The sequence below is a fragment of the Lepisosteus platostomus genome, chromosome 15, assembly GCF_059453375.1.
Source record: "Lepisosteus platostomus isolate fLepPlt1 chromosome 15, fLepPlt1.hap1, whole genome shotgun sequence".
Taxonomy (NCBI): Eukaryota; Metazoa; Chordata; class Actinopteri; order Semionotiformes; family Lepisosteidae; genus Lepisosteus; species Lepisosteus platostomus.
The window spans coordinates 25051902-25062657 of record NC_142625.1 but is presented as its reverse complement, the minus strand read 5'-3'; the positions used below and the strand labels follow the sequence as shown (position 1 = coordinate 25062657).

The 10756-nt window shown below is 52.6% G+C and overlaps 1 protein-coding gene across 1 annotated transcript; it reads right to left on the bottom strand.

The window, feature by feature from the left end:
- Positions 1-1155: 1155 nt before the first annotated feature.
- On the bottom strand, positions 1156-10344 carry mims2 (mitochondrial inner membrane scaffold 2). The gene is made up of 3 exons (XM_088607490.1): positions 9682-10344; positions 6894-7054; positions 1156-3031 (listed from the first exon to the last, which is right to left on the bottom strand). Exons 1-3 carry the CDS (start codon positions 10198-10200, stop codon positions 2815-2817), a joined length of 897 nt encoding a protein of 298 aa, XP_088463616.1. The 5' UTR covers positions 10201-10344; the 3' UTR covers positions 1156-2814.
- Between the last annotated feature and the right edge of the window lie 412 nt (positions 10345-10756).

The window sequence follows — 10756 nt, the reverse complement described above, 5'->3', positions numbered from 1 at the left end:
GATTGTTGACTGTGCGTTTTTATCATATACAATACTGTAAAAAAAGGGAGAAGTTAGCTGCAGTACTGAAGAAAGTCATTGCTTCTAAATGTCTGAGGGCATTTTACTGTTTCCATACAGAGGCAAGAACATTTCAATTATGGCTCTTTCAGGTAAATAGTACAGATCCAAGAGGTTCGGGCGGAGAGCTGGACTGCAAGTTAAAAGCAAGATTCTACCTTGAAAAAAAGACTTTAAGGCTTTTGTTTTGCTTTTCAGTTTTCATTATGGAATTAACCTCTTCCTTTCCCACCTATGAGATTTCTGTTCTGTTTCGTCAAAGAACAGAGCCTAAATTCAGTCTCGCTGGCTTTCCTCCAACATTTTTCGGAGGAAAAAAACAAAACAAAAAAAAAACAGGGAACCCTGAAAGAGAAAATGATTTTAGAAAAATCCCTATTATGAACGCCGGAGTTGTGCAAGTGGCGGCACTACTCTGTTGGAACAGCAGAGAGCAGTAGAGAGCTGCTACAGCATTCCAGCTTCCTTGTCAAGACGTGGCGTTTAGAACACGAAAAGCCAATGTCAAACTTAGCTTACACGTGAGCGCTTTAACACTTGTTGCATACAAGGCAAAACCTAGGCTCGTTCACTATGCAAACGTTTCAAAGCGTGTGCACATAGTCAAGTGATGGGAACAGCTGGAAATGCTGCAAGAGCCGCTGTTAAGACCTCCAAGCAGACCAAGTTAATTTTCTATAACCCTGCAATAGAAACTACATAGCTACACTGCATGTTGATGGCGTATGAATTTTGAATGATAGTGTTTATATATGAATTCTATAATGTACATGCCGACAATTTATCGTTCAGGTGGTTGTGTCCTCTACACGGTCTTCCTTGTGAAGAAATCCACTGGGTTGAATTTGTCACACTGCCTTAAATTAATGTTTAGATGTTTAACAAGTGCTGGCAAAATCCTGCTCACATACAAGTCCTGAAGCTTACCTGAGACGAGCTGCTAGCACACACACACACATGCAGAGGCGATCTCAGAAGTGTCTGTCACAGCATCACACTGGACAGTACATTGCAATACAAAATTCCCCTCGGCCCACACCGTCCAGTACAACTAAAAATTCAAAACGTAGTTGCTGAAAGAAACACTACTGGTAATTTTTTTTGTAATTGCTTTTTATTGTTTAACTAGAGGTCTAACGTTAAAAATTGATGAAGCATTTATGTTGCATTAAAAGGAATTGCAATTGCTAAATACTTCAGCACAAAAAAACTGTCAAAATATTACACCATGTCTGATGTTGAAACAGTCGCAGGGAATGGAGACAGTGGTTAGAGAGGAAATGCCACTGTTCACGCCAACTGAATCCAGTCAGAAAATTAATACTGTACAATTTTAAAATCCACCAAGAATCACGTGATTTTGTACAATTCAAACTGTGACAAAAACAGCAACTTAATTACACTGAGGGAAAAAAAAATCATTCCCACTTCATTTACAAAAATCATAAATATCTGTGAGTAAGCAAGAGAACTGTTTGAACACAATTAAAGTCCTGCAGGCCTCTTTCATGTGAGGGGGAGTGTGCGTAAGTCTGGGGGGTTCAAATGTCCTTCTCCCTTTTAAAACTGCTGGTCCGACTGCTCCTGTCCCTGGGACACACGGGCTCTTATCCTGAATCAGTATTACATGGTTCCTGAGGCGACAATCTCATGACCAAGAAGAGCCTCACCTTCTCCCACCTTTTGCACTTTGCAAAGCACAAGACCCCACCGGTGCACTTAAGAACACTCTCCTTAAAATTCACACCACCCGGGACTACAGCACGTAACTGTGGTCACAGTCCGGGGTCAACAGCCTGCTTCACCCCCAGAAACACTTAGAATGTGAGCTGTGGTTGTACTTAATGTTTTAACTTTACCTGCCAGTGCCCATCAACAGTTACGGATTCTGTGAAGTGCTTTGAGCTGATCAGCGTCAGGAAATAGCACTTTACAAACGAAACTCTCACCAAACTGATTGAGGAACAAATTTTAAGACGAATACTTACGCACACCACCTCGTCTCACAGTTAGCTTAAGGCTTGGCCAGTTAGTGTGACAGTCGTGTCGAAGCGTTTATGGCTTGTTGAGGGGTGCATGAACTCTCCCCGATGAGCATGTCTCTTGGAGACAAACCCTACCTGACGCCTTGTTCATGCAAGGCTTGTACCACACCTCTCACAAGGCTTGAACTTTTTCTAAGCAGTCGTGAATCCCTCAAGAGTGCCTAGAAGAGGAGGCTAATTCAAGTGCTTACAGGAGGATTGTGAACTGTCAACCGCTCCTCTTTTTCAGTTCGATTTAAGCAAAGAGTAGCGAGAAACATCCGAGAGGGGGAAACTTCTTTTTTAGCTTATTTTTTTCCAACGAAACGGCTCCCTACGGGCCTAGGGAAAGTGTCCGTCTGAGCGGGCAGCAGACAGAGGACATCATCTGCTCCCCTCGTCCCAGTTGCTCGGTGATTTGCGCAGGCTTCGCCGATACCAGCTCCTAACTAAAAACATCCGCAAAATAAAGCCCAGCGAGAGCAGCTGCTGGTGAAAACCACCAGGAGGCCCGACAGGAAGGAGCCCCCAGGGAGAGCAGCAGTGGAAAAGGCCACTCCAGGACCCAAACGACCAGTATTCAAAGGTGCAGGACCTGCTGGGGCGACGTCCACGGGTGACCGGAATGCTGCAGGGGTCCCAGTGCAGGGGGGGTGGGGGATTGGGCAGGACTTTCCAGTGCTGTGGCGATGCAGAGGGGCAGCGGGGGACCGGGGGGGCCGAGCGCCGCTCAGGGGCTGGAGGCCGGGGGCTTGAAGAGGCCGGTCTTGCGGAAGTAGCGCACGACGAAGGGCACCGACACCAGCGTGACGCTGATGCGCACGGGGGCGAAGAGCTTGTGCACGGCGTAGGCCAGCACGAAGGTGCTGGTGCCCGCCGCCATCTTGGACTGGACCACCGCCTCGCTGAAGCCCAGCTTGAACAGGACAGCCGCCATGTCGATCCCACTGCAGCCAGGGGGAGAGAAGCACACAGTCAGCACGGCAGGCTGGGACAGGGGGCACGAGATAGGGGCATCAGTAAGACCACACCAGATCTCACACCCCGTTCTCCTGCCACTAGAACTCCCGACACCATCGGCTTCATGGACAATTCTGCCACACCACTAAGGAACCTGGTAAACAGAAGACCCACAGGGTTCAGTGTTTGACTGCCTGTGCAGGATGTTCTGAACAGCACACAAGAGAGAGGAACCAGCCAAGGGCTAGCACAAATTCAGCTGGGTCACAATACTTTCGGGGTGCCTCACCTAGCTCAGGGAAGGTGTCGGCAGTGCTTGGAACCCCCTCAAGGGTGTTAATCTCGCGCCTTTCAGAGATTGCTTTAATGCAGCTAGAGCAATGTAAGGCTGAAGGGGCTACAGCTGAAAGTACAGCATCATAAACATGTACTCTGACCCCCTAGAAAGCAATAAGGAAAAAAAAGCCTAGATTTCCTCCAAGTCCTCCCCCCTATTTCAACACCCCATCACCTGGCTCATTTGGGAAAGCGGATTCTGTGTCCATGGCAACAGAACCATCACAGCGTGTCTGAGGGCAAGATAAGCTCTCTCTTGCCCGGACACGGCTCTGACAGGAATGAGAGGCGGGTCTCCCTGAGCTGCATCTAGATGTTTACGGGTTGTCTGCGTCGCAGAGCTTGAAGTTCTCCTTCAGCTTGCCCCTCGGAAAAACCGCGCTTTAATGAATCTGCTGGAATAGGCATGTCATGGGGCCCAGCAGGGCTACATCATTGGTTCATCAGACTGGTTTGCTCTGAGGCAAGAAAACCTGTTTTGCCTCACTGACCAGTATTCCAGGAATTCACACACTTCCTGCTCCAAATTATTATCCTCACACCCCTCCTTCCTTCACACTTGTGCCTGTGTGTGAGCTAGCCTGTGCTAAGCGCTGGGCCATACTCAATCTCAGATTTCTCCTGGCTCTTCCAGCGCAAGCAGCTCCAGTCGGGGAAGGAGCCCGGTGAAGCCTGTAAATTGAAGTACCACTTCCTGCTTGCAGACTCTCCTACATCTAGCTCCAAACATTTGCCAAATGCAACCCATACCGGTTTTGATGCTCAAGACACAAATATGGGCCGACTCCCTTAAGGAACTTAAATAACCCCAGAAAGCAGGCAAAGGGCTTTCCTTGTTGTAGGATTAAAAAAAACTCTAGTTCCCTTAAAAGGGAGTTATTCATAGCCTCCAGGCCAGCTGATTTTTTTTTCTGTCGGGTTTCCTTTTTCAGTGCAAGCAAGCCCTGCAGCTCAAGCACGAATAACAGGCGCAGGGCTGGTACAAATGCGCCTGGGCCGGTGCCGAGCTGGCATCGGGAACACGCGCTCTCCAGAGAGCCTGAGCCTGGAGACCAGCTGCCGATCTTCCCACTAGGCGCTGTGGGCTTACGTCTGCACTTCTGCTAACCAGCAGCCAGCCTTGCCGTTTGTGCGCTGCGCTGCTCGGCGCCCATCCTGCGTTTTCAGCTGGCCCCGCCTCTCTTCCCACCCCCCCACCACTCCCATTTGGCACTTTTCTCTTTCTGAGCTCTCACTTCTCTGAGTGGCAGCGATGGCTTTTATGGACTTTGGCACGTTTAATTGCATGACTCGTGCAATGCATACACCAGTACTGATTTGTTTCCAGATTAGAGAAGTCACCCTGGATAAGGCCCGTTGCTCAGAAATAACAACAGTGTTGCTCAGCTGCTTAGCTGTTGAGCGTAGTCACAGTAAATATGCATCACTTTCCTGCCTGCTATGAGCTTCGCACACTGAAGGTAATTACAGGCTGAGTAAGTGAGGCCATTACACCTCATTGGAAACTGAATACCCTTAAAAACAGGAGTTTGTTCTATTTTTCACACGGCGTTACAGCTAATAAATTCTGTAAGAATGTATTCAGCATCAGCAGAAGGAATCAAATTCCTTCCACGCTTATTATAACACTGAAGCACCGCTCCCAATCTCCTGTGGGCAGAACGCCGTTACTGCGCACGTCTCTCTCCTGTTGCTAGGAAACGGATCTTCTATCCATGTTGCAGATAGCGAGATGGACGTAAATTATGACTATGGCCTGCTTTGTCATCTCGCAGGGTGAAATATCAAAGCCTCTGCCATTTGCAGGAAGAGAGCTAGCCAGCATGCTGTGCAGGCATCCTGCACAAGGAATCGTGCAGTGAAATGGGAATCTTTACCCAGGATGATGCAGTTTGAAGCTGTCACTACAGTTTCATGGGTATAAAAGAGATTGCAAAAAATGATCCTGTCTAAAGCAGTGTTGCTCACCACCTAGGTGTAGAGTCAAGCTTAATACAAACACACACACTCGCAGATGTACTGTAAGTGCTGTTACCCTGCTTCTGAAACAAGGTTCTGAAGAATAAGAAATGCTGCCTATTAAACTACACTATGCTGTTAATTTTATTCCATGCCTGTCCAGCCAAAGAAAGAGGCGATTCAGGGTGCAGCAGGACAGACGTCACATCCCCAGCGCTGTACATGAGCCGACCGCTCCAGCTGCGTGTGGGATAACTGACCCGGCACGAGACTAACTACCTGCACTCTCGGCTCAGGGAGGAGATCCAGCCCGTCCCTCAGACGACCCCGGACAGCATTCCTACCCCTGCAGCTCGGCTCCACTCGGGGCGGAACCAGAGCTGAGCCACTCCAGCCACGGGTTCAAACCACTGGAGCACGACTGCAGCCCTGGGGGCCGTAGAGTCTGCAGGATCCACCCTGCTCTTCACGACCTCACAGAGACAGTAGCTTCCACGGACCCGCAGACTCCTTCCAGCTGTTGAGGGTTCAAACAGGCCTAAAACACCTGCTGGGTTTTGACCCTTGAGGCCTGGAGCTGCGCACCTGCGGTTCGAGAATAACCCCTCCCGCCACCAGGAGGGCAGCGTCAGAAAGAACCTCCCTCACATCTACTGTCCTCATCCCCGTTTCTCCTCATTCGTGTCAGACACGAAGCTGCATGGGGAAACACCACGCCTGCACAGGCGAGAAGCAGCCAGCAGAGAGAACACAGAGCCCCCACACTTTCGCGGCTTTTCTCTCCCTGAAGGGCAGGGCGATTCTGTGGCATGACTGTGTCCATTTCCTCTGCGCGCGACGCCTGGTCTCTGCTCATCACTCCAAAGGGCTCTTCGGCCTCTCCGTGCACCGCACAGAGGCCGGGCTCGCCAGAGGGGAGCCCCCTCCTGCCGCCCCCGTAGCGCACCCCTCTCTGTGAACCGTCTCTGGAAGCTGAAACGCGGGAACGGCGGGGGGGCTTCACAACCGCCCAGGGGTCCCCTCTCCCCACACACGTCACGGCTGGCCAAGGGCCAAGAGAGGGCACCAGCAGTTGCCACGGCGGCGGGGGACTGCGCCCGTCAGGGGAGCCTGACCCCACGCCTCAAGGCCTGCTGTCCCGCTGGGATTATGGCTCTTTTTAACTCTCCTGCTTTTTAACAAAAAGGGAAGGCCTCAACTCGTCCACTTAGGCAAATAGTGCATTCACCGAGGCAATGAAGGGCCATAGGGACAGGAAACCAGAGCCCCCCAGGACCGGATATGTGCCCCCCCCCCCCCAAGTAGGACATCCACACGCAGTGAAAGTAACGGAGCGATCCTGTTCAGCGCTTTTAAGGTGCAGCTTCTTTTTTTTTTTTTTTTTTTTTTACACAAGCCAAAAAGTTGCCAGTGCTTGCAACTCTAATCCGAGTCAGCCTGCCACGACCGAGATGAAAGTCAAACTTCTGCACACTTCAGCGTTTCGGCTCCAGCGGTAGGACCCGATTGGCGACAGGCGGCTCGTATCCCCCCCGGGCTCGCGGGCTGACTCACCTCGAGATGGCCAGGTAGAACATCCCGAGGGACACGAGCGAGATCCCCACATGGAACGTCACCCCCACCGCGCCGTACTCCTTGAACACCTTCCTGAGCTGCTGGGTTTTGCTGATCCGCCCGTCCTGGGACTGCTCCGGGCTTGGGACGCCCCCTGGGGGCTGAGAGAGGCGTAGTTGTCAGTATCCGCGCCGCTGCCACATTGACCGTGGGCGAACGTTTGACGCTCGAGGGCACGGGCAAAATAAACACATCCCCACACTTCTGAGTCTGCCACATGTGCGTAGGAGAACCGAGTCAAGACAAGAGCAGCCCGTCTCCTACACACCTGCGCGAGACTTCAAAGACTTCAACAGGAAAGTCAGCTTTTCATTTCTTTCAAAACGCGAGCTGCGCACCCTACAGCATGCAGGGAACTTTTCCTTTCTTCAAGAACGAACACAAACACAAAGCTTTTCACACGTGCTGAGGTCCCGAGCTCTTCACTTAGTGTCACAGACCTCCAGAGGCACTTTCCACCTGGAATGACGGCCCCTCAAACATTCCGTAAGGTCTCTGGAAGCACAGACAGCAGAGGCCTGGTTTAGGGCTGGAATTCAAGCTACACTGCTGGGCGACTGTGCTGAGCAATTAAGGTGATGGCTTCTGCTATTCTGTTCCTCTTGAAAGAAAAAAACACACAGAAGCAAAGCTCTCTGAGTCTTAAGAGTGAGCACTGTGAAAACAGAGTCCTCCCAGCAGCTGGCAGGCAGGGTCACCAGATCTAATTGTGCCAGCAGGCTGCTCTGACTGCTCGGCAGCGTGCTGGACAGACCAGCTCTTACTTCAACACAAAGCCCTCGCCTGCTCCGGGCTCCTTCAGGGCTGGCGGCTCATGGATACCAACGATTTGCATGGAAGTGACAGTTTCACTGTTACAACAACAAGCCACACATGAACACAGAACTGCAGTGTCAGGACCTCACATTTCACTACTGCCCGCATATTCAAACAGTTCACATTCTGCAAAGGAGCCACGACCAAAACCCCCATCGCCACCGCCCCAGAAGAGCCGGTGTTAGTACACGGGAGAACGCAGACCCCACTGGGGGGGGCACAGCGCTGCTTGTGCGCGCCCAGCCTCAGGTGGCAGGACAGAGCCCGACTCCAGGAAACAGGAAGGACCAGAAAGCCAGGAAGAAGCTGTGCATACTTGCAAGAAAAAAAAGAAAAGGAAATAAAAGGACGCAGTCTGACACAGCACAGGAAATAACTCTGCATTATGGCCCGCGCTATTTTTAGCAAAAACGTGACCTCTTAATCCGGCAAAAGCCACCACCAGCCGAGCCTAGCGCGAGGAACTACGAACTCCTGTCTGCCGAGTGGGATAATTCGCTGGGCCCGGAGGAGAGGGGGGGCAGAGCTCCCTCTGGCCATGGACAGGACTGTTGCCTTACAGGAGTGTCCATGAAGGCCGAATCACACAACAGAACAGTCCTCTCCACCTGCAGGCACACTCACAAATTCTCTTTACTCGAGAGTCTCCACACGCAAGGGCAGGTCACTGACAGAGGGGGGGGGGGTTGATTCGGGAGGCAGCGGGAGGAGAAGCAGGGCTCGATTTACAGAACCGCTCACCGAGACTAAATGCGCGGATCAGGATGTGTGTCACCCGTCTCCTCTTCAGGGAAAGATTCTACCTACGCAGCCCGGGCGGAGGCATTCATTAAAATGAGTGCCAATCTAGGGGAAATTTATGTAAATGAGGTAAAAAAAAACACACAATGGCAAACAGAAGCTGAAAAGTCACCTGGCGGTATCTTAAAGTGGAATAAAACACAGGAATTAAACTTTTTCTGGATCATACGGTTCCTTTGTCTTACCGTCTTATTTTTGGTTCTCTAAATCAGACAAAACACAGCTCTTTATCATCATCATCCTCAACACAAGAGCTCCTAAACCCAGTCCATCTCATTTATCTCACGTGGCACACGAGACACCCGAGCCTCGCTTTCTGCGCTTCTTGGGAAAGTTCGTACTTCAAAGCAGCGCCGCGTTTCCAGATCAGAGTGAAAGGTCACGAAAGCGAGCGATATATATCTATACACAGAAAAAAACCAACGCACCCCCCACACAACCCTCGCCGCTGCTACTGCATTATTCCTCGTAGGCGGCGAGGAGCAGCGGAGCGGGCGGTGTCGCCCCTGCGGAGGGGAGTCTCTGGGTGTCGGGGCTGGATCGAGGGAGATAACAGGCGAGGGCCGGCGCACAGCACACTTCAGAGCCGAGATAAGCCACCAGCGCAACGAACATGCAGAGCCCCGGTGGTCCCCAGGGGGTGGACCTCCCCCCAGGAACAGGGAGGGTAACAGACAGACACACACACGCCGGTGAGCGACGCGGTGTCCCCTGGTTCCTGTTAACACCACCTGCGTTGCAGCCACGGGAGACGACAACAGTATGCCCGTGAACTTGTACCCTACTTTTGGAAAAGGGCGAAGTCCGCTTGATACGAAATTGACTTCTTGGCGATGAGTTTACACCGGGTCTGGGGAACACGCCACACACACACACACCGCGCAGAAAGAAAACTACAGCTACAGCTTCATCGGGTCTGATACGTCTCTTATCCTTGAGAGGGGGGGGCTCGTTTATATAACCGTTTTATTATTGGAAATGAAACCCGAGCCACCCATCCCGACACAGGGCCAGCCCACGTGCGCCGGCTGACATCAAACCCAGGTGCGCACAGACGGGGAGAACTTCTCCGAAAGTCGTCCCCCCCCCCAGTAGGGAAACTCACAATTACCTCGCATTTCGGTGCCGAGCTGGTCTCCACGGCTCCGGCCGCGAGTTTCTGGGCGGCTACTGCGGGAGAGTCGGCTTTCAGCTGCGCCCTGCCTGCGGGAGAGCGCAGATAGAAACGCCTCCCCGCCGGGAAGAGCATCTGCTCGGCGGCGCCGGCTCTGTCCAGCCCGCCGGACCCCCGGGGCATCCACGGCGGGTGACTTCTCCCACTGGGGGGGCGAATCCCGCAGGGCCACGCGCCGGCGGCCAGTCCCGTGTCCCTGCACGGGCTGTAATCCGGGGAGGTCCGGCGGGCTGGGAACCAGACTCTGGCGTCTCCTCTCCCCTCTGCTTGCGGCGGTGCCGACGCCGGGCCGGGGTTCGCGCTGCCGCCCAGGGCGAACGCTGCACCGGGCTGGTTGTGCAACGCGCAGGCGGGACTCCTCCGGACTTGCCCCGCTCCCGGGAACTTCCAGCACCGACCCGGGGCGCCGGCGTCTCGAACCGCTACCTGCAGTCTTGCTCCCCGGCAAAGAAGCATTGCGCCTCCTCGACTGCCTCTCCGGCTTCTTCGCTCTTTTTTCTTTTATTTTCGATGCTCGGCGCTCAACAGCGAGTGAATGAGCGTGCGAGAGCTCGGAGGCGCCGCGTCTCTCCGGCTTGTTGCGCCGAACTGTCTCGCAGCACCAGCCCCGCCGCCGCGCGCCGGGCGCTCGTGACCGAGCTGTTTACTGTGCGCTGCCTCCCGCGACCAATAGGTGCACAGGACACGCCCCCCACCATGCAAATACGGGCTTTTAAAAAACACGCAACTCCAGAAAGCTGACCGTAACCTGTGTATCTTTTCCCAGCTACATCCGACGCCCGGTACAAAATCGAACGGATGTAAAAGAGAGAAGTTGAAACGACGAATTCCGTGTTGAAAGGTTCTAGTGTAGTGTAGTGCAACATGAGTTGTTTTGTTGTTGTTTTTTCTGCGTTCGTCTCTGAGCTGGCGAAAGCTCCCGAGGGTGATGATGGCTGATCAATAGGACCTTTTGTATTTTTCCCCAATGTGTACCTTTTCTCCTCCTCGTTTCAGGGAGGGTGTGGAGCGT

Bases quoted from the DNA above. Each gene is read 5' to 3' on its own strand.
- mims2 (XM_088607490.1), bottom strand. From the start codon at position 10,200: ATGCTTCTTTGCCGGGGAGCAAGACTGCAGGTAGCGGTTCGAGACGCC. The intron at 7,055-9,681 runs GTAATTGTGAGT...CGCCTCTCTCAG, and splicing joins GCTCGGCACCGAAATGCGAG to CCCCCAGGGGGCGTCCCAAG. The intron at 3,032-6,893 runs GTGAGTCAGCCC...CCCTGGCTGCAG, and splicing joins TTCTACCTGGCCATCTCGAG to TGGGATCGACATGGCGGCTG.